General features: G+C 43.8%; 1 protein-coding gene across 1 annotated transcript in view; it reads left to right on the top strand.

The window, feature by feature from the left end:
* Positions 1–24,270, top strand: part of LOC103274985 (inactive carboxypeptidase-like protein X2) — a 125,166-nt gene that overhangs the window by 87,544 nt on the left and 13,352 nt on the right. Inside the window, 3 exon segments of the mRNA XM_021706112.1 lie at positions 12,742–12,830; positions 21,381–21,504; positions 23,327–23,523. Of these exon segments, the coding sequence (XP_021561787.1) occupies positions 12,742–12,830; positions 21,381–21,504; positions 23,327–23,523 (410 nt within the window).

The raw sequence follows: 24,270 nt of genomic DNA, 5'->3' as shown, positions 1-24,270 counted from the left end.
ACTAGTTTGAATGATCTCTTGTGCCAAGGAATTGATCATCCCTTTGACAGCTCCTCTGTGCTGAAGGAGAACACAAGTCTTCCTGCCCACAGACCCCCGGACTGCTCACCATGAGGGTCCCTGGGTCAAATCCAAGGTCTGGGTTCTTGAAAAGACAGGAATTAGATGGGGAGCATGAAGTGGCCACTGTTCCTGTCATTCTAGGCCCCCTTTTGCTAATGGTGATGCTATGAGCATCTTTTTGATGAGCATAGAAGAGCTCCTTGGAGTTGCCGAGTACCAGTTGCAGCCCCTCTACTTGCCAGAGCCTTAAAAAGGAGAGGGATTCATGTCCCTTTTGGGAGAATCCTGGTGGACAGAAAGAGCTTGAACTTCAGCTTAGTTTAGATCTGGCTTCAAATTCCACTTCTCCTCAGCAACTGTGGTCTCAGGCAACTTGTGAAAATGCTCTATGCTTTGCTTTCCTCATCTATAGAATGGAGGTAATGCCATCATCATCTAGGAGTGTGCAAGGGTACAGCTAAGTCCTTCAACTTCTGGGGTCATACTTCCATCAAAATACCCAAATACAATAGCTCAAATTCTCATCACAGTCCTGCTTGTGAGATGGTAGGTGGATGCAAGAGAAGATTCCTCATTTCTTCTCATCCACATTAACACAGTCCCGGCTTTGTTTTCTGTTCTCTAGGTGTGACTTGCTAACAGTCCTGTGGGAAATGTTGAGTGTTTCTGGGATGGCTGGGGTGGCCTGGGCACCTACACTTCCCACTTCATGGACCTTCTCTCAGCTATGCTCTTGGCTACCTTAGCCCTTTCTTGTCAGTGATTCTAGATTCTAGAACTGGAATCTCCACTGATGCTGATTTGCATGACAGACTATTGCAGAAGGAGTAACATAGGGCTTTACTACATGCAAATGAAATCTGCAGACTTGACAATCAGCATTTCTCTTCCTAAGGATCCCTGTCATCCCAGCAAAGGGCATCCATTGCTAGCTGCCTTCCTTTTCAGACTAGCCTGCTGCCATGTTGCTACGACTGTGTCCTCCCTCCATAGACCTTCCTTCCATTTCCCTTTTCCAGTGTCCGTCTTCCTCTGACTTCCTGTCTCTTGGGCTTCTGACTTGGGAATAGTGAGTGCGATGTCTTGTTTTTTTCGATAGAGACCTTCTCCCATGCTGTCTAGTTGGTTCCTTGTCCTTCAAAGCCATAAGCTCTGTGAGAAGAAATCTGCTACTCCTCTAGAATGCTGAGGGGGGCTGCTCTTGTTTATATTTCAGTTTTTCAGCAGCTCGTCCATGTCTGACCTGTAGACGTGGTAAAAACGAAGTGAGACTCTTGTTTGTGGAGTACCCACATGTGGCAGGTCCTCAGCACATTTTATCTTCCCCACTTTCTCCTGCTTCCTTCTTGCACTGCCCTAGGTTTGGCCATTTTGTTCTATGGCTGATTCCTGACTGAAGTCACCAGGACCCATGGATGGTGGGTAGATGTGAGAGAAGATACTTCATGTCTTCTCATCCCTATTAACCTTGTCCTGGTTTTGTTTTCTGTCCTCTGGGTATGACTTGCTTGGGGTTAAACCTCTAGTTGTCCAGCAGTGAGAATGCCAAGGCATCCCAAGGCAGGTCACATGGGAAACCACAGATGACCCTCCTATCTCCTCTCATACAGTGGGCCTGGTTTCAACTGCTCAACAAGAAGCCCATTTCTTCCTTTACAGAAGCAGCTCAGTTCAGAAACATCGGTGGTTTTCTCTCAGTCGGTTTTTTTTCAGGGCTCACCTTGAGTAATTGCACTGGCCTGAGTAGTGTCCCCCAGAATTCATGTCCATCCAGAACCTCAGATGTGACTTGACTTAGAAATGAGGTCTTTACAGATATAATCAGTCAAGATGAGGTCATACTGGATTGAGGTGAGCCCTAAATGCAGTGACTGGTGCCCTTTAGAAGAGAAAACTGAGACACAGAGGTACACAGGGAGAATACCATGCAATGAGGGACATAGAGATTGGAGTGCTGGGGTTACAAGCCAAGGATTGCTGGTAACCATCAGAAGCTGGGCAGAGGCAAGGAATGATTCTATTCTAGAGCCTTTAGAAAGAGCATGGCCCTGCAGACACCTTGGTTTTGAACTTCTGTCCTTCAGAGCTGTGAGAGAATAGCTTCCTGTTGTTTTAAGCTGCCTAGTGTGTGGTACTTTGTTATAGCAGCCCAAGGCAACTAACACGCTGACAGACCCAAAGATGGCATACTGTTTCATGATTGTCCTCAGTCCTGGGGATGTGGCTTTAATTTATGACCTTTTATTCTTTAATCCATGGTAATGGAACAATGGTATCACAGCATCAGGTGGGCCCCTCTTAGAGAACTCCTGGGTCCTAGAATAATATATCTTTTACATAACTGGTCTTTCATGAGTCATGATTAGAATATCCATCTATCCATTCATTAATTTACTCGCTCACCCATTTATATATCAAATACTTATGGGGCATTTGTTCGGAAGCAGCTCCCAGGATGCCGAGATAAAATGGACCCAGTTACTCCTTCCCCCTCCCCCACATCTCTCTCATGGCATGATGAGGGTATCTGCCCCTGTGGGACACCTTTTCCTCCAGTGAGAACAACAAACTCACTGCTTCTCACGCTCCTCAGAGGAGCAGCACATTTTCTGTGCTTATTTACATACACCTCATGTCCTATGACTTGTTGCACCACTTCATTGTACGCTCCAATGAGGTGGGATCAGGCCTTGCTGGCTACTGCCTGTCCTCCCTATTGAAGGTGGTAGCCTGCCCTTACTAAGTTTAAATACATGTGTGATTTCTCTTCTCCAGCTGTCCAATCTTGCTCATCTAGGGAAACTGTTAAAACAGCTGCTCTCTCGAGAACCATCTTTCCCAACAGTTTTCCTGTTAGCCAGGTGGCAGATCATCCCTGGGGCTATCTGCAGAGCAGCTCTGCCAAGGAGCCAGAAGTTTTCCTGGATTTCCTGAGCGCACAATGAAGTGGTGCAATAAGTCATAGGACATGAGGTGTATGTAAATAAGCACAGAAAATGTGCTGCTCCTCTGAGGAGCGTGAGAAGCAGTGAGTTTGATATTCTCACTGACAGTGATGATCTAGGATCCAGTGAGGCTCTGCGTGGGAATCCATGACTCCAGGGTTTCTCTTGTTTTGCTTCATGAGAAAAACCTTGTCATCAGAGCAGTCAGATGGTATCTGACTTATTTTTATTAGGGAGCCAGTTCTTTGTGGGAGAGGCTTGGAGCTTAGCTCATACATGGTATAAGGCATCTGTGTGGAGTGGGAAGGCAGGAGTCTACTGGGTGTGTTGGGAGGTCACGGGGCCAAAATGGTAGGTAGCATTTCCTTGGGTGAGAGGCTGCTTCTGTTTCAGGTAAAGAACAGTCTGCTGTGGCCATGCATCTTTGGTGTCCTCAGTACTCAGCACTTTTGGGGCTAGTGATTCTTTTTTTATACTGAGATGAAATTTGCATAACATACAATACATACATATCAGTGATACTTAGTGTATTTACAGTGTTGTGCAAGTGTCAGCTCTCTCTTGTTTCAAAGCTTTGTCATAACCCCTAAAACCAACCTGAACCCATCAAGTAATCACTCCCCGGTCCCTTCCACCATCCCCTGGTAAGCACTAGTCTGCTCTTCCTATGGATTTGCCTGTTCTGGGTGGAGTGTAAGCACAGGCATCATGAGCCTGGACTTCTCAGCTGCAGATGAATTCCCTTCCAAACAAAGAAAGCCTCTTCCTCCCCTCAGCTGACCGGCCACTCAGTTCAATCAAGTTCCTAACCAAAAGGCACCAAACAGCAAGGCAGAGCAGCCCCCAAATCTTGATATCCCCTTTGAAGTCCCAGGTCTGGGGTTATTTGGCTTTTTAAAAAGTGTCTCTTTTTTAAAAAAATTATTTTATTTTAAAGATGTGGGATACAATTCAGGATTCGGTATACAAACGGTCATTGTACAGATAAAATTTGGGCCTCACTTTGGTCCCCACTTTGTCTGGTTTGAGATGAGGAATGCTTATTGATGAAGTATGCCCCTCCACCCCTGGCAGTTTCTCATTACTGCCAATCCCTTTCTTATAGTATCATGATAATTGTTCAGGGTCTGCTTATGAATGAGAATATGTGGAACTCAGTTCTTTGTTTCTGGGATAGATCACTGAGTTTGATTGACTCTAAATCCATCCGAGTTGCTGCAAAATTCATACTTTTGTCCTTCTTTATGGCTGCTTAATATTCCATTGTGTTCATGTACCACTTTTTTTACCCAGTCCACTTTCGATGGGCAGTATGGTTGGCTGCATGTTTTTGCTATTGTTAATAATGCTGCAATAAATATGTGTGTGCAGGTATCTTTTTCATAGAGTGATTTGAGTTCCTTCAAATATATTCTCAGAAGGGGGATTGCTGGGTCATATGGAAGGTCTATTTTTAGATCTTGTGGGAATCGCCACACTGTTTTCCACAGAGGCTGTACCAGTTAACACTCCCACCAACAGTGTAGCAGGGTTCCCTTTTTCCTGCATCCTCTCCAGCATCTGTTGTTTTTTGAATTGTTTGATGATGTCTCTCCTGACTATCATTAGGGTATTATTATTGCTTTTTAAGAATAGTCCAAGCCGGGTTTGGTGGCTCAGCCTGTAATCCCGCACCTTTGGGAGGCTGAGGTGAGTGGATTGCCTGAGCCCGCGGGTTCGAGACCCACCTGGGCAGCGAGACCTCATCTCTATAGTAAATAAAAAAATCAGCCGGGTGTGGTAGCGCATGCCTGTAATTCCGGCTACTCAGAAGGCTGAGGTGGAAGGATCACCGGAGCCCAGCAGGCAAGTCTGCGGTGGCTGGGAGCGGCCACTGCACTCCAGTCTGGGCGACAGAGTGAGACTCCAATCAAAAAAAAAAAAAAAAAGAATAGTCCAGTGTGGTGAGTGGGTGCTTAACCTAGGACTCAGGAGCCCCAAGCTTTGGCAGGAATCACGGTTGAGAAGGACTCTGCCAGACCTACTTGGGGCCTCCTTCTCCTCTTTCCCAGACCTCCTTTCCTTGTCCCGTTCCTTTTCCACCTCTGCATTTTCACCTGGTCCCCAGCATAGCTCACAGCCCAGTTGAATGGGGGACCAATCCAGGCCTCCTACCACTCACATTCTATCCTCACCCAACCTCTTCTTCCTCTACATCACAGCACATTGTGGATGTGTACGAGAGACCTGGGAATGTCAAAGTGTTTGCTCTTAAGTTGACTCCTGCTTGAGCTGCATAGAGGAGATACCTAGTGTTCAAGGGAAGGCAGCTGAAGGAAGTTTGTTTCTCTCTCTCTCTCATGTGTCTCTTGACTTTTTTTCTTTCTCATGTGTTGTTCCCAAAACAGCAGATAAAGACGGACGTAGATTTGCACACTTTTATAAAAGTGTCTGTGCTTCTATGAGCCTTGAGTGAGTCCTACATGGTTGGGGCCTTGGTTTCTTTCACCTTTATTTCCCTAGCATCTCACATGTAGCTCATATTCAGGGAATGATGGAATGAAGTCAGTGAAGGCCTTTTACATCAATATTAAAGTTACATCTTCCTAAATCGATGGGCATTTGTCAAATGCAGGTTCACATCAAGTCAGAAATGAGGCCCTGAGATTGCTCTCTCATTTACTGTGGTTATTAAGACAGAAAAACAACACACTGACCAATTAATGATTATTTTTTTAACAAGAAAACTTCTGTACGTAAGCGTTTGGTGAGTCAATGCTGCGATTCTTAAACTAAAGTGATTTTAAGTGCATAATTACATTGTCACAGTAAAGGAGATAATAAACTACAGTTGTCTGAGCTGGTTGGGACTGAGGGGTCTCCCACAACATGACATTTTCAGTTTGAAACTAGGATAATCCTGGGAAAACCATTTTTTTCCCTGAGGTCATTCTATTGTTAGGCCCCCTGTCAGAGAAGGTGTATTATTATTTCCCAAGAACCATGGGTTGGGAGAACCACAGGTGAATCTCAGTGTGTTCAGAGGACAGAACTGAGATGGTGAGAGCTATGGACATTATCACAAGGGCGGTGGAAGGAATAGGGACGTTTAGTCAGAAACAGAGGCAACCTAGAAAAATTTGGCATTTGTCTTCAAAATCTGTAAGATTGACCTACATGAAAAGGAGAAGTCTTAATCATCATAGTTTAAGAGGGTTAGATTGAGATCAGCAGGTAGACTTCAGCTCAATAAAAGAAGAACTTCCTAGCAATTAGGGCTGAAAATAGTGGGATAGACTGCTTTGTAAAGGAGTGAGCTCTTTGTCTCTGGGAGGCTCCTACAAATACATCAGGGATACATCAGGGATATTTGAAAAAAGATTTATGAAAGGAGGTGAAGGATCTAGGTAATTTAAGGCCATTTTTAAAAAATGACCACGTGTGAAGAGTCAGAAATTACTGAGATAAGGGTGACCAGAAGGCTCTTCAGAGTGGCTTGGGATTGGTGCTGGTTTCTGAGGACAGGGAATCAAGAGAGAATTATGGGTGCAGGTGGGAGTGAGGAGGCAGGGATATTTGGGGTGTGTGGTGGCCTCCTAGGGTTGCCATAACAAAGTACCAAAAACTGAGTGCCTCAGAATAACTTATCCTTTTACAATTGTGGAGGCTAAAATCCAAAATCAGGGTGGCAGCAGGGTTGATTCGGTAAACCAAAAACATTTTAAGCCCCTCAACCAACTGAACAGATCCCCTCTGGGCCAAAGAAAACTTGAAAACTAAACATTATGTTATGATTGGAGAGGAGACTGGACAGGCCTTGCTATACACTTCCCCTCAGGAGTTTAGGTATAACTGACTAGAATTAACATTAAAATAGAAAATGGAAGACTGATGAAACAGATTCTGTGGATATGAGATACCAAATTCTAACCTGATACTGGTTTAACATTACATGACAGACAGCAGGGATTAGAAATATTTTACCCAAAATATATATTTATTTGACATATTTTGGAATGGCCTAGCAAGTCATCTCTTGGGAAAACTTGCATCTGTAGAGAATTTCCTTCCCTAGAAAGAGTCTGACACTTTTTAAGATTGTTACTACTTGAAGCTTGCTATTTAGAGGCTTCATCTACATAACAAGAACCTTGGCTTGAATAACCTCCCTTTATCTTAATGCAAGCATTTTTTTCCTACTGATTTACAGTTTAACTCTTGAAACCAATTGACAATCAGAAAATCCTTGAGTCCACCTGTGACCTGTGAACTCCCCACTTGGAGCTGTCCTGCCTTTCTGGGCTGAACAACCAGTGTATACTTTTCATGTATTGATTTATGTCTTTGCCGTAAACTTCTGTGTCACTAACCCTTAGGCATGTGATTTTACGACTTCCTGAAACTGTACCCCAAGCTATGGTTACTTTTACTTGGCTCAGAGTAAACCTCTTTAAATATGGGGTTTGCCAAAAAAATGTATACACATTTTAAGAGATGTTATCTATGTATTACTCTTTGAAGTTGAATTCAATTACAGTAGCAATGTGTAGTATGACGTTCTCTCAACTGTGCCTCCTCCATTTTCTTTGACTCTCCTGCCTATCACAAAGTGATTCTAGCATTCATCTGATTAATGCCATCTTTTGAGCAAACGTCATATTTAAAATGTGTATACATTTTTTGGCACGTCCTGAATTTTTACAGAGCTTGGTTTTTTGTCAAAAGTTCCCTCTGAGGGCTGTGAAGGAGAATCTGTTCCAGGCTTTGTTCTCAGCCTCTGGTGGTTTGCTGTCAGTCTGACATTCCTTAGTGTCTAAATGTATCACCCAGATTTCTGCCTTCATTTTCACTTGGCATTCTCCCTGTGTGTCTGTCTCTGTATCCAAATTTCCCCTTTAAAGGAGGTCCCACCCTGATGACCCCAATTTAACTTGATTACTTCTGTGAAAACCTTCCAAATATGGTCACATTCTGAAGTACTGGATGCTAGGACTCAACACATCATTTTGTTTTTGATGGGGCGGGGGTGGTGACGCAGTTCAGGGCATCAGTAGGTCAGTTTTGACAGAGAAAATGTTTGAGTAGTTTAGTAAAGGAAGTAAGGTTGGAAAGACTATTTTAGGCTCTACTCCTGGAGTTTGTATATCCCCACAACTAAGGTGTTGCAGAAGGAATCATCTGGTTTTCAGTATGTGTGCTATATAGAACTAACCACATGAAAGCAACAGGAGAATGATTTCCCAAAACTCCATCTGTGTAGCCTAAATTAGCCAGGACTTCTGTTTCAAAGGTCTGAAATCCCAATCAAATTGCCTTAAGGATAAAAATACAGAAATTCTTGACACATGTTGAATGAAAATTCTAGGGGTAGATATGACTTTGGCTTCAGGCAAGAGTGGGTCTAGCATCTCAGGGTCTTCTTGTTGAGTCAAGGCTCCCTTTTCACTATCTCACAGACTGGCACCCCAAACTCATATCCTACTGTCCAAGGGTTCCAGCAGAAACTTTTCCTAGAGGTCTGGATAAAAGTCATCTGGTTGGCTCATCTTGGATTGTCTCTGAGCCAGTGACGGTGGCCAGAGGAATTGTGCTTTATCCAGCTGGACATGAATGAGTCACATGCTCACACCTGTGTGTGTTGGACAAGGCAATTCCATTGGAATCACCTGTAATAGATTGCTTGCTAACAAAAAGGATTCTCTTGCACACAGAAGGAAGAAGGGGATAGCAGGCTTAGATGACTAACTGGCTCTGTCTGTAGATTCTGAGATCATCTCTCACCTCTGCCTAAATACTGGGTCCTTAAGAGGTTCTCAAAAAAACTTTGTCCAGTCTACTTTGAATAGGCAACATGGTTGGTTCCAAGTTTTCACTATTGTTAATAGTGCTGCAATAAACATGTGTGCACAAGTATCTTTCTTACAGAATTATTTGAGTTCCTGTGGGCATTTTCCCAGAAGGGGGATTGCTGGATCGTATGGGAGGTCAATTTGTAGAACTTTTAGGAATCGTCACACTGTTTTCCACAGAGGTTGTACTAGTTTATACTCCCACTGACAGTGTAGAAGCATTCCCTTTTCCCCACATCCTCTTTATTGTTTTTTGAGTTATTGCAGTGATGGCCATCCTGACTGGAGTTGGGTGGTATCTCAGTGTAGTTTTAATTTGCATTTCTTTGATGATTAGTGAGACTGAGCATTTTTTCATGTATCAATTGCTTGTTCATATGTCTTCTTCTGAGAAGTGCCTATTCATATCTTTTGCCCACTTTTTAATAGGGCTGTTTGGTTTTTTTCTTATCAGCATGTTTGAGTTCCTTATAGATCCTAGATGTTAGGCCTTGTCAGATATGCAGCTGGCAAATATTTTTCCCCATTCTGTGGGCTATCTTCCCACTCTCTTGATGGTTTCTTTGGCTTTGCAGAAGCTTTTCAGTTTGATGAGGTCCCATCGAAAGTAGACTGGATTAAAAAAATGTGGTACATATACACAATGAAATATTACACAGCCATAAAGAAGGACAAAATTATGAACTTTGCAGCAACTTGGATGCATTTACAGTCTGTAATACTCAGTGATCTATCACAGAAACAAAGAACTGAGTACTACATGTCCTCACTCATAAGTGGACCCAGAACAATTATCATAATACTATAAGAAAGGGATTGGCAGTAGTGGGAAATTTCTGGGGATGACAGGCACACTTCATCATTAAGGGTACCTGATCTCAAACCAGATGAAGTGGGACCACAGTGAGGCCCAAACTTTACCTGTACAATGAGCATTTGTATACATAACCCTGAATTATATCCTATATCTTTACCACAAAAATTTTTTTTAAAAACCAACTTTGTCTAGTCAGAATAAAGGACAAGTAAAAGAGTATTTGTTTAAAAATGTGGATCACTGAAATTTGTAAAAATTACTCACCTGAGGTTATGAGACAATTCTGGAAATTGTACCCATCCCCTTCAGCAATCTGATTAGCCTTAAGGAAGAAAGAATGTTGCCAATCATAAAGCTCTTTTGTACTCAGGGCTCTGAGTTTTTCTTCAATCCTTTTTTAAGAACCTGGAAGGCATCACTAGTGTTTGAAAACAAAGGGGGCTTTAAAGGTCTTTGAATAGAGACCTCTGAGGCTTGTGAGGGGGGTGTTGAATAGCTCTCAGAAAACAGCATGTGGACAAATTAAGTGTAAATGAATGCAAAAAATAGGCTTTACCTTTGCTTTGAAACTTGCAAGTTGGAAAATCAAAGGGAGGCAGCTTACACAGGTGCATCAGCCCTCCTCCCAAAAGGAAAGTGCTTGAGAAAGAACAAGGGATTGTGACAAGGTCTGAATGGAGTTTGCTTTCTTGTCTGGACAGAAAACCAGTCACGCTCTATTATTTCTCTTCCATAACAGTTATTTGTTTCTAATGGTATGATGGGAAAACCATTTGTGACTATTAAAAAATGTATTCTCGGTGTTTGGATCTGTATGTGATTTTTAACTTTTGGCCAGTGGCCCTCACTCTCAAGTGTCAAGCCATGGACCCTGGCCAGTTTGGGCATGGCACTCGTGACTTATGGCTGTAGGGACACAGGCACATGGCTGACTCAGCTGATGGCAGTTGGTGGCAGATGTATCTAACATGTGCTGCATGTGCTCAATACTGCCACACAGTACTTCTCAACTCCCAAGCCTAGGCATTGTGTTACAGTGTGGACTCTGACTCAGTAGATCAGGGCTGGGTCTAGCAAGCAGCCAACGCTGCTAACCCATGGACCACGTTTGGTGACACAGATCAGATCGGGCCTCTCTGCTCCTACAAGGAGCAAGTGCTCATTCTTCTACTGTGTTACTGAGCTCTTATGCCTGCTGCCCAGGAAACCCAAAACTGAAAAAGAGTTTAATATCACAGAACAGCTAAATGAGGAAGGTGAGAGAAATTTCTCAAATCTACCTCTCCAAAAATTCAGAGAATGGCGTTTTTAAGGGGAACCTGGCAGACAGAGGGGTAGGGACTGTTGATTGGTTGATGATGTTATGGGGGGGGAATGTTGAGACTGTATTACTGGTGGTGACAGGTAAAGGACTTCCTGGTGTTCTGGGCATTTAGGTCCACCAAAGTACAAAGTCTGAAAATGATCTCAAACAACATTCTTAGGTTTTACAATATATGTTATGTATAAAACAAGTCTCATGACCACCAGGCATCCCCCAACCCCAACCCCTACCCTGGCCCTGAGCCATTATGGAGTCATTCCAGGAAAAGGATCTGAGGGAAGGTGGGGTCCCTGGAGATTGAAGTCCCTTTGTCCTTCAACCAGGCCTGTGTCCTCAAGCACTTTTAGGTCCATGTTCAAGAAAGAATATGATGATCAGCCTTGCCCCTCCTGCAGGACTCAGGACTTGAAGGTAATTTTATATAGTTGGTTTCAATTACCTGCCATCTCCATTGTCTGCAGAATGGCCCTTGGAGCTACTGGGGTCAAAAGGATACCTGCATGGTTCCCAGGATTCCTAGGGCAGTAGGTGTGTCTTCTAAAGTACCTCATTTTCTCTACATCAGAGTGGGTGCTGAGCTGGCTGGGATTTTCAGCTGCACACTCTGGACACAGATATCATCAGACTGGCCGGGGGATTTTAGGGCCGACTGAGTGGTCCCTTTGCAACTGTCTTCCTTCTCGCTCTTTCTTCCTCTTGACCTCTCCTTTATTCCATGTGTTTGTTTTTGAGATTATATAAACACTACAGATTTATAGGGAGTGAGAGGGAAAAGTAAATTTACATGGAAGAGAATTAAGCAAAGAGCAACCATCTCCTTCTTGAACCCCAAATCCCAGTCCCCAGAGATCACCTCTGTTAGCAGGGTACTTTACCTCCCACAATAGAAAACTGAGCTTCCACTGGCTTAACCTTGAAGGGCAGTTTCTATTTTGCCAAAAGGAAGACTGGGCTTCAGGGTTACTTGATTCAGTAGCTCTTGATGTTCTGGGGTTCTCTCTGTCTTCTACTATGAGTCATCCATGTCACTGAGGTCCTAAGGCCGGTTCCTCTTGTGGTCAGGCAGCCACAGTGGCAACTGGGCATTGTGCTTCTGCTTTCTTATGACTCGGGAGAGATCCTTACTTCTTTTCTGTGTCAATAAAGTCCTTTCCTTCAATCTGGATTGATCAGACTTGCCAGAGGACACTGGGCTCTGATTGGCCAGTCACAATGGACCCCTGGAGCCAAGGATTTGAGATCTACCTAGAAGTGGGAAGAGAGGACTTCCAAACATAGGGCTTCTGTTAGGAAGGATGAAAGAGAATTGAATGCTGGGTAAGACACTAACAGTCTCACAAACACTTCTAAAAATCTCCATGTATAAGCTTGAAGTCTTGTTATTCATTTATTTATTTTGAGCTGATAGTTTTCCAGGTACATAATTTATCCCATCTAATGGTAACAATAAACCAATGAGGAAGGTACCATTTTTTTCCTTGTTTATGGGAAAAAGAAATTGAGTTAGACTACTCAGTTGACTTGCCCAATATCACATGCATTTCAGTAGAAAAGTGGAGACTTGAACTCAGGCATTCTGACTCCACTGGGCAGTTCAGGCTCCAAAGTTCCTTCCTGTAGGTTTGTTCCTCATCTCTGAGCCAATGTTAGAAGCTAGAGATTGAGCTGTGCTCTCCCTACTGTCCTCATATGAATCAAGCACCTAACAGAGATACCATAGTTATAGAGTGATGAGTTAATTCAAAACCATATTTCTGCCCCTAGATCCTAATAATTATTATCACTGGCAGAATGAAATGACTACCACTGATGACCTGGATTCTAAGCACCACAGCTATAAGGAAATGCGCCAGGTAAGACTCAGACTACAACATCCAGAAATTTGCCAAAAGATAAACGTATCATGTGTCCATAATCACTTTATTTTCTGGAAAGTAGGATGATGTGTCAGAAAATAATCACTTGGTTTGAAGAGATGTTAAATGCTTATCAGTTCAAAATTATGGATGCTTTGGGGTTCGGGTGATCAGAGACCATTTCTTTGCTGGCAAATCATTGAAACACAATTTGAATTCAGATTTTTCTCATTGAATACTCTAGTGTTTGAGTGATTTCATTGGTTTAAGGATACTGGTCAGATGCAGAGTCAAAGAAGAGAAGGGACCTAGAATAACACTGATAATAATAACAGCAGGAAGAGTTCACATAGAACCAAATGCTGTACTCAGCAGTTAGGAGGACTGTGCTCTGAACACAGTCCTCCTAACCATGCTAGGAGGGGAGATACTGCTGTCATTCTTACTGAAAGCTGGGAAAATGGAGTCACTGAGAGAATATGACACGCTACGTCTTATTGTTCAGATCCTTGAAGTTTCAGTCTTGTCTGCATATTAAAACCACCAGGGGAAATTTGTAAAACTACCTAGAATTGAGCCTCACCTCAGGCTATTTACAACAGAATCCTTAGAAGAAAAGGATCTGTAGATCCAGATTTCTTTTTTAGTTGAAGTCTCACCCTGTCACCCAGATTGGAGTGCAGTGGCATGCTCCCGGCCACCACAACCTCAACCTGCTGGGCTCCAGCGATCCTTCTACTCAGCCTTCCAAGTAACTGGAACAACAGGCTTGGGCTACCATGCCCAGCTAATTTTTTTAATTTATTGTAGAGATGAGGTCTCACCAAGTTGCCCAGGAGGGTCTCGAACCTTCAGGCTCAGGCAATCCACTCACCTCAGCCTCGTAAAGTGCGGGATTATAGGCTGAGCCACCGATGATCCAGATTTTGAAAAGCTCTTTCTGTGATTCTGTTGTCCAGCCAGGCTTCAGAACTACTAGTTGATACCTTCATAGTGTTCAGTGCTATTAGAAAGAAAAGACAATCGCAGATGAGATTTTCCTCTAGATTTAATCACAGAAACCCAGTAGTCCTGAGCTTTTGACAGCATTTTCAGAAGGGGGAAGGGACCACACGTTTATTAGGACAAACTAAGAAGGCAGTCCTTGTGCTGAGTGTGTTGCCTATGAAGTCCTGTTCCGTGTCCACCCCCAGCATGTGCTAAAAAGCATGCTCGCAAATGAGAAATCCTGAGATAGCTAAGGATCTGAAGAGATGGAACACGCAGAGATGTCCTTAGGAATACATTTACAGTGCAAGGATTCACCAAGGACAAATTGATACGGTTCAAATTGTAGGTGCTGAGGGAAGGACCCAGCCACCCAGTACAAACACAGGAGGTGTTTCTGAGGTAGAGCCATTAGACTGAGCCCCAGTCCTACAGAATAAACAAGGCTGGTTTGTCTTGATGTAACCTAATGTGTGATATTCACACACAGCTTCCAGACACCTGTCAGCACAGACTTAGAGGTGGGATGTGCTAAAGAAATCTCACGGTCTTGCTGTTCAGAAATCAAGATAATGTGTTTGGACTTGAGGTCTGTGAGTCATCCCTGCTGCTCCTCAGTGGGGTATTTATGTGACTCTGTGTGAAGAGCTGGTGTACTAACTCCACTCTGCTCACTGGACGTCTCAGGATAGCTTATGGAGCCCAGAAATGAGACACATACCAACTCAGTGCAATTAACGTCAAAAGCAATAAATCTAGATACATTTAAAATGAGCAAGCCTTGCAAAGAGAGTCTAGGTAGCTGGCCGGAGTCTTTAAATAGTTGTCCCGCAGTGAAGCTTGGGGTTCTTCTCTCATAAGGAGAGCTAATGGAGTGTGCTTCATCACACTGGGAGACTCATCACCATTAGGGCCAAGAGGGGCCTTGGAACAGCAGTGCAGCCCCCTCAGGTGCCACTGGGGGACCTCTTAGATCCCCACAGCTCAGCAGCACTCAACTGGAAACTGTCCAAGCCAGCATCCATCAGTCCTGAAGAGTGTTCAAGCTGGGAATTATTTGCCTTTTGGATTTCTGGCTCCTGGGGATGGGAAAGAAAGCAGCATTTTTAGCACTTTCCCCATATGGAATCTGCTGGGTTACTGTACACATCTTTCTTCCTCAGGAAAAAATTGTTCATTTTTTCTACTATTGAAAGAGACATTTACAACAAACAAAAAATGAGGCACAGGAGCAGGAAGCAAGAAGAGAAAATGGAAAAACCTCGTTGCATTGTAAGAGGGAAATAGAGTATTTGTGACTCTTCTGTGCAGAGAGCCCTGCCTTGTTAGGCACCATTCCAGGCAGAGGGGAGACGCAGGTGGGTGGGGTGGGGAGCAGGGAGGAGGAGAGGGAGAAAGTCTTGACCTTGATGTTGCAAGGTGGAGTAAGGGGATTGTTCCAAGCGTATGCTGAATACCTTTACAGCATCTGTCACAATTTATTCTTGCTTTGTTGCTTGTTTACATAGATGTTGTCTGCCTCCCTCATTGTATCATAAACCCATAACGTGCACTTGATCCATGTGTATATGTGAGGTCCCTACACTAATCAGGGATGGGAAGGAGAAGCGACCTATTTGCTTGGCCATAACTGGGGAGGTGCTGGTTGCAGGTGGAGTCAGCTATCATTTAAGGCATGAGAACAGGTGTTGGCAGGTAGAGGCAGAGGAAGGTGCTCGGAGCAGAGTAAGTGGCAAGAGCAAAGGTGTGGTGGTGGGAGCTGACAGGCATGTTTCTGGGCCAACTAGCATTCAGCTGGGAAAGGCAACTGGTCCTAAATGCCAAGAAGAGGCTTTTGCCCTTAGTCTGGGGTCTGCGGGGGTTCTTCAGGTGAGCAGAGCTGTGTTTCTGGAAGTTGTATGGAATGTAGACTGGAGAGTGTTGCCTCCTGAGTCTGAAGAAGATTAAAGAAAGAAGAAATTTTGAGTTGGGCTGGTTAGCCCTAGGTCGCCTGTTGAGGTGTGCTGGGAAGAGAGAAGGGTCTGGTGTGCTTCTCTGGGAGAAATGAAATAAGTAGTTTGAGGAGAAGGCTAGTTTGGGGCACAGGATTGTCAGGTCCCAAATGTTCATGAAATACTGGTTGGTTGGTGAATATGTAGAGAGTGTGATGTGGGTAGAAAGAGACATGGTTGGAGGGCAATTAGTGGTATTGATTTTCATGGCAGCTAAGTATGGCCAGGGATGTGGGGACAGTGGCAGACCCACCCACCTGTTCCATGCTCTGTGGCCTTGTGGAGGTGGGGGTTGATCATAACAGGGCAGGGGAGCAAGCCCATGGATCCCAACACACCCCTCACCCACGGGATGCCTCCCTCTTCCCTCTTTCTGGAAGTTCTTTTCCATTGGACCAGGCACAGTGTTTGTTTCTCAGGAAAATAAGCGAAGATGGCAGAAGAGAATCTTTTCTCTTCCCCCTCCTCCTTTTTTTACTTGCATTCATTGGGCGGACACTATTGTATCAACATCAAATGCAAACCCAAAGTCTAAAGCTAATCCTTCCATGAACCCACTGCTCTGGAGAATTGACAATTTTCATTTACCCCATGTTTCTGTCCAGTATTTGCATGCCTACATTTACAGAATTCATTTGATTTTGTTCAGAGGATAGCTATGTCTTTGCCCTGTGTTTCTGTTACTATTGGATTGATCATTGACCTTTTTCCATACTGTCTTCTGGTGAGTGGATACATCATGGTTTTCTCAACTTCTTTTCTGCTCTGAAGCATTGAGTATCTCAAAAATTTTAACGAATACTGACGAAGTGTGAAACACGCCACAACAAGTGTCATCATGCATATAATTTTACCATTCTTTATGAATAATTTCCTTCTGTCATATCACCAGAAATTGAGGCTCTTTATTCTATCTCTTTCAGTAGAGAGGGAAAGAGTAGAGCCTCAGATTCAGTAGACACTAAGATGCAAAATTTATTCCTGTCTCAGAGTTGGGAAGCAGAGTCTTGAAGAGGCCAAGAGTCTTTCAAACCCTGGTACTCTCTAAGATGTTGTTTCTCAACATTCTTCTTTCATTCCCTATGTCCCTAGGGGAACTTTTTTATACACTTGTTTTTCTTAATCACCCTCCTGCCTCGTTATACTGCATACTAAGAAATACGATTTTGCCAGGCAGGGTTGAATTTTGAAGTCCCACAAAGCATTTTTCTATTTATAAATATTTGTTAGCCCCAGTTTTTACTCCCTTGGGGGTGGTGTCACCCCTTTTGAGAGTGTATGCTCTAAGACCATGATGAAAATTCTATCCCTTATTCTCTCTGTATTCATCAAGACCTCAACATTTACCACAAAGACCCAAGTTCCAAAAAATCATCTTTGACTCTTTTCAGGAATAAGTGTATTCTTTTATAAAAAATAGCTGTGTTTAAATAGAGAGCCTCATTCCCAGAAATGTTCATGGTTGTCTTGCTGGGAAGAGAGGGTGGGTCACCACCCACGTCTTTGATGGTGCTGGTGGCTGCCAGAGAAATGCGTTCCAGAGGGCCACTGTACAGAGAGAATTTAAAGAAACCTCCCAGATAGGAAGATTCTTCAAATGTTCATATTCTCATGTGGGAAAGGTTCTTGTGATACCATGGCACAATAGCATGTGTTTCATTTACTAACTTGCACTGTGTAGTTGGTGGGAATGTGTCCTGGTATAGAAGTGCTGTGATGGTGGGTAGACTATAAAGAAGAAATTCTCTTGACTCCTGACCCCAGGGTCTTCCTGAGCCATGGTTAAGTGTGCATCCCAAAGGAAGATATTTGTTGTCTTCCAGTGTCAAGGTCATGATCTCTAGTACTGACAGCGTATATCTCCTACAGCTAGTTGAAAGGGGTGGAGGTATCAGAGAAAGACAACCATGCCCATGCTGAATGCTCGTGTTCATTGCCTAGTTAATGATGAGCAGCCTATGTCTGTAGAACTAGTTATTGATCTGAACGCAAGACAGTGAATTGCCTGCCTATCAGGATTTGCTGAGGTTGATGTTATAGGCTAAGAATGACTGCACCAGCAGGAACTAGTGCACAGGACATCAAAAGAGATGGCAAGTGTGCTGTGGCCATCTTTCAGAATGGTGACAGTTGCAGCAGACAAAATGTGCAGTAGAGATATCCTGACTCTCATTGCCCTACTGCATTTTTATGGACAGATTGGGGTGTGGAAAGAGTCCTAAAGTCCAAAGTCCTGGTTCCACCTGCTACTAGCTAGGTGACCCAAATCACTCAATGCCTCTCTAAGCTTCAGTTTCCATATCTGTAGGATGGGGACAATTACCCCACCCCTGCCATGTCTATCTCACCTGGTGGTCTTGATGGTGGGATTCAGTGGAGAAACAGAAAGTATTTTTATTGCTTTTGTTAACATTATCAGTGACATTATGGTGGCATCTTTTATTAAAACATGGTGTTATTCATATGTATCTCCACACCACCCCTGCAGTATATATCCTCATGGTAATGACTGTAGAAGCTACATTTCCCTTGCATGTTGTTTCTCCATTGGTGATAGGTGTCTGTTTGGGCCTTTTTGCAAACAAGAGCCTTTCTTTACATACTGTGACACAGAATGAATTATCTTAATAAAGTAAAGCCCACTTTCCCTGCCAAGGCCAGTGAGAGAATTAGACCCTGAATTCACAGTCAAGGCCACACCTGTTACCCTCGTAGGTGTGTTGTAAAAGCCAAGTGATGGCAGCAATAAATCTTTCTACTCTTTTAAAAATGTTCCTTGATACCCCTTAAGCTCATTCTCTTCAGTCTTTACAGAATGTTGTGTTATGAAAGACAGATAAAGCACACAGTCATTTAACTCCACCATATCATAAATTTTACATAATGCCAATTTTCCAGTTCTAATAGATTTTAACCCACCATAAAATTTGTAACAGACTTGTAAATCTACACTTTAGAAGGGCATTCTATGGATTCTTCTATTGATGGGGAGAGCATTTTGGAAGCCTGTTAGAACACATTCGGGTTCAAGCCACCCTGTGGTGGGCCATGCCCTTCCTCTGTTCTCACATACCCAGCTCCAGCTCATATTTCAGGATCCAGACTTCCTAATGGGTACCTGCCCACCCACCACCCTGGCTGGGATGTCCTCCCTCTCTGCTTCTGTAGCTCCTGAGCTTCCCTCCTAGTCTTTAATGCACAGTCATGAGACTGCCCCAGGAATGCTCTGGCGCCCACCATGAGCACAGTGCCCCATCGGGTTCCTGGCAAGGAGAAGGCTCTTCAAGAAACAAGTGAATAAACAGATGCCCTTTGAACCAGATCTTGAGGATTGCTAAACAAATTGAACCCAGCACATCAAAGTCACTTAGCTGCTAATACAAAGGCACTTGTTAAGTGCTGTGAGGCAAGGCAACCTCTAGGGAGAGGGTCTCTCTTGTCTTCCGCCTGCAAGGCCAGCTTGTTCTGTGACTGGCAGAGCCCTCGTTGCCTCCTCTGGCAGCTTGTCCCCCTCTAACAGACCAAAACTGTCAGTCTGACTCATTGACTACAAAAGCAAAGTCAGAAAATAGCATGCATTTATTTTGTTTCCTTGTTGAAGCCTGCTTTCCTACTGTTTAACCCTAAGATTCCCAATGTCAGGGTGACCCCATGCTCTCCTTACTCAGCACCAATGAACTGGGCCACTGCACGCCCCCTCCTTCCCATCTGCTGCTGCCTAAGTGGTATGTTACAGAGCCCCTTAAAATGCAGGTTTATGATGAGACGAGTTTTAATATTAAAAGGCTTTATTGAGTGCCTGCTGTAGTCTCACTTGATAGGCACTGGGGACTCTGAGGGCAGGGGCAGTGTCTGTTTGCTCAGCTTGACATTGTAAGTGCTCATTAAATCATGGAAAAAATTGATATCCAGTAAGAATGTTTAATTGCTCATGGATGCAAAGATAAAAATAAAAGACTCAGTCCCCTCAGCGATCTGCACTGTAGCAGAAGGATAATAAGAAAATAGGAAATCACAGTGAAAAAGTAATAATCCCAACCAAGGGAGGCAATAACCACAACCAAGGAAGTGATAATAAGCAGGGAGGTGATAACCAAAACCATGGGAAGTGATAACATTTAATCAAGGAGGTGATAACAACCAAGGAGGTAATAGACACAACCAGCAGAGGCAATAACCACACTGGGGAGATGATACCACAGTCAGGATGGTGACAACCACAACCAAAGGAGGTGGTAGTCATACCCAAGGTAGGTGATAGTCACACCAGGGGGGGTGCTACCCACAATGAAGCAAAGTTACAGCCACAACTAGACAGGTGATAGCCACAACCAGAAAAGTATTAACCACAACCAGGGAGCTGATGATAACCACAAGCAGGGGGTAAGAATCACAACCAGGGAGAAAATAATCACAACCAAGAAGGTGATGGCCACCACCAAGAAGGTTCTTAATCTGTTCAGGCTGCCAAAAAGATGATAAACTCAGTAACTTATAAAAAACAAGAACTTATTACTCACAGTTCTGGAGGCTAGACAGTCCAGTATTAGGGCATAAGCAGATTTGGTGTCTGGTGAGGACCCACTCTCTGGTTCATAGATGGTGTCTTCTTGCTGATTCCTCAGGTGGTGGAAGGGACAAACAAGCTCCCTTGGGTGTCTTTCATAAAGGCACTACTCCCATTCATGAAGGCAGAACCTAAGTGGTTATCACTTTCTTCAGTTGTGATTCTCACCTCCCTGGTTATGGTTCTCACCTCTCTGGTTGTGATTCTCACCTCTCTGCTTGTGGTCCTCCCCTCCCTAGTTATGGTTCCCACATCTCTGGTTGTGGCTATCACCTCCCTGGTTGTAGTTAACACTTTGCTGTTTATGGCTAATCACTCTTCAAGGAGATTGAGAGTTAGGTTTCAATATGAATTTTGGAGCACACAAACATTCAGACCATAGCAGGAGGTGATAACCACAACCAAGGCATACTAAGAGTGTAGGGCTGGGGTGGGGTCAATGGCCAGGAGTTTTTTCTTAGAGAAGGTGAGGAAGAGTAGGTGCTGGAAGGAAAGGTAGTTATTATCCTGGGGAAAAGGTCACAAAGAGAACATTCTGAGCAGAGGGGACATCAACCAGGATGTGGGGGCACTCAGGGGCAGCTATGGAGGGGAGCAGGAAGCAACTTTCTTCTTGGGAGCTCTGTTCTTCTAGTGCATAGCCATTATTGCTTACAATCTTTTTTGTTTTTGTTTTTGTTTTTGTTTTGAGTTGGAGTCTCACTCTGTCACCCAGACTGGAGTGCAGTGGCCGCTCCCTGCCACCGCAGCCTCGACCTGCTGGGCTCCGGTGATCCTTCCACCTCAGCCTTCCAAGTAGCTGGAACTACAGGTGTGTGCTACCATGCCCAGCTAATTTTTGATTTTATTGTAGAGATGAGGTCTCATCAAGTTGCCCAGGCAGGTCTCGAACCCGCGGGCTCAGGCAATCCACTCACCTCAGCCTCCCAAAGTGCTGGGATTTCACAGGCTGAGCCATCGAGCCCAGCTTGCTTACAACCTTTAATTCATTTTGTTTTTCAGTTGATGAAGGTTGTGAACCAAATGTGCCCCAATATCACCAGAATTTACAACATTGGAAAAAGTCACCAGGGCCTGAAACTGTATGCCATGGAGATTTCTGACCACCCTGGGGAGCATGAAGTTGGTGAGGAGGCCCCCTCTGGCATGCTGGGTCTCTTCATCTTTAGTGTCTTCTTAAACAGCCCCACTCCTATGAGAACATTCTTGAAACAGGACAACAACTGCCCAAGTACTGACCCTCTCACACAGACAGACTCTCATATGTTGGTTCTGTGAAACTCTCACCTGTGATAATGGTAGAACCATTTACCAAGCTTAATTCCATGTTCTCTACCTCTGAGATCAATCGCTATAGCAAAAGAAGAAAGTGACTGCAACAGGGCAGAATTTCCTCCTCTTCTAGGACTCCCTGACCCCTAATGGCTCAAATTAGAGGGAGTTCTCCCCTTTTTAAAAGCAACTTTGACTGGGTTCAGTGGCTCAGGCTGTAATCCCGCACCTTGGGAGGCTGAGTTGAGTAAATTGCCTGAGCCCACGGGTTCAAGACCAGCCCGGGCAACTTGATGAGACCTCATCTCTACAATAAATCAAAAAATTAGCCGGGCATGGTAGTGCATGCCTGTAATTCCAGCTACTTGAAAGGCTGAGGCGGAAGGATTGACGGAGCCCCAGCAGGTGGAGGCTGCAGTGGCCGGGAGTAGCCACTGCACTCCAGTCTGGGCGACAGAGTGAGACTCCAACTCAAAACAAAACAAAACAAAACAATTTCGACTCTGTTTTTAGGTTATGTCCTGTTTTTAGCCATTTCCCATTCAAACGCTCCCCAGCCTGTCTTCCCATAGGTCAAATGAACTTTTCTGGTTCTCTTTATGGTAAATCTGGGAACTGCTTAGAAGTCCACCAATATTTAGGTGCAAAGATTTGTCTGACTTACTCAATTTTAACATTCAGCAATGTCTCAGAAGTTCCTCGTGGGAGTTTCTTTTAAATGGTAATGACTTTATCTGCTGGGAAAATCACATTTCCTCTAAAGCAGCAGCTTTGTCAGTGAGGGAAGAAGATGTTTTGTCAGCTCCTGCCAGGCACCGATGAACCCTAGGTCTTAGTCTGTTTGGGCTGCTATAACAAAATACCTGAGATTGGGTGATTTATAAACAACAGAAATGTATTTCTCACACTCCTGGAGGTTGGGAACTCCAAGATTAAGATCTCACAGCTTCAGTGTCTGCTGGGGGCCTGTTCCTCTCGTAGCCCCTACTTCTGTGGCCTCACATGTCAGACAGTAGAAGGACAAAAGTGCCTCACTAGTTTCCTCGAACCCTTTAATAAGGGCACTAATCCCATTCATGAGGGTCCCCTAAGGCCCCACCTCCTAGCACTATGACACTGGATCTCAGGTTCCAACATATGGGTTTTGTGGGAACCCATTAAACCATAGTACCCTCGACGTTTCAAAAACTGAGCTTTGAAAGAGAAAATACTTCAACACAGCCCACTTTACAAAACTGTCACTGCCGATTTGCCCTGATGTACCGTTTTCTGCTTGCATTCATCCATCTTTGTGTTTTTGTAAAACTTAAAGTTCTTTTAAGAAAAATAATTGCCTCCCAGGAGAGAAAAATAATTCCTATGACTTGTGCTCAACTGGTAAATTTTAAACTGTAAGTATTATGTTATTTTAGCTATTCTTGGTAAGGATGGATATTATTATTCAGTGATGGGTGTAGTCTAAGATTTTTCCACACTTTTTTCTTATATACCTGACTCTTTGGGAAAAAGAAAATTGTCCAATATAATTTTAGAGGCTTATGTGAAAGAAGAAATGAGCTAAGCTTGTGAGTTTATATTATTGCGAGGTTTTTTTTTTTTCCTCTAACACAATTTGATAAGCACTATGTGGCTGTCAGTTCAGCAGAAGCCTTGTTTCTCTCTGTCTCTGTGTAAAGGGAAGCCCAAGTTCCACTACATCACAGGGGCTGATGGCAACGAAGTGCTGGGCCGTGAGCTGCTGTTGCTGCCGCTGCAGTTTCTGTGCCAGAAGTACTTGGCCTGCAATGTGCACATCGTACGCCTGGTGGAGGAGATGCAGATTCACATTCTACCTTCCCTCAACCCCAACAACTATGAGAAGGCCTACAAAGGGGTAATGGCCCTGGTCCCTCTCACCCCATGCAGGCAGCTGGGCCCTAGTCCAAAGTGTGCCCATCAGTGGGCATTCGACTCAATTCCACCTTACAAGTTTTATGTTTGAGGGTCATAAGAGATGAAAGCAGGAATTGGGAAGGATGCAGACCCTGAGCGGCAGATGTGCCAACAGGCTGGGGAAAGTAAACACAAATAATAGTGTCGCTCATACACAATGATAACAGAGTACAACAATAATCTATGTAGACTGAGTGCTCCATCGTGGCACATACTCACCTTGATTAATGACTTTAATCCTTTCATCAACTCTCTAGGGGATTGTTTTTTTTTATTATTTTGATATTTCATTTGCATTTTATGCTCTAATTATGATATAGAGTTTCTATTAGTTATAGGTATGCATAGAACACACATATGTACAAAGTTATGTATATAAAGAAACATAGAATATAGTTAGTATTATGTTGTATTGAGTATTCATGATCTATCACGATATCTGGGAGAAAATGGAAAATTATATTAAAACAGTCATACCTGTCATGTGCAACCTTTACAATACATAATTTCCATTGTGTTTATTGGTGCAAATAGTTGGTTAGAAATTTGCATTGCTAATTAGCGAGCCAGAATCGTGGGCAGGGCAGGGAGAATGCCTTACTAGGTGGCCATTGATACTGTACTGATGGATTTGTTGCTACTTGGAGGTCCAGTCAATCAGTGTGGAAGAACAGAGGGAAGAGGCAGA

This window comes from Carlito syrichta, unplaced genomic scaffold, assembly GCF_000164805.1.
Source record: "Carlito syrichta isolate Samal-C Ts95f unplaced genomic scaffold, Tarsius_syrichta-2.0.1 Scaffold315154, whole genome shotgun sequence".
NCBI lineage: Eukaryota > Metazoa > Chordata > Mammalia > Primates > Tarsiidae > Carlito > Carlito syrichta.
This window is presented reverse-complemented; position numbering and strand designations above follow the sequence as displayed.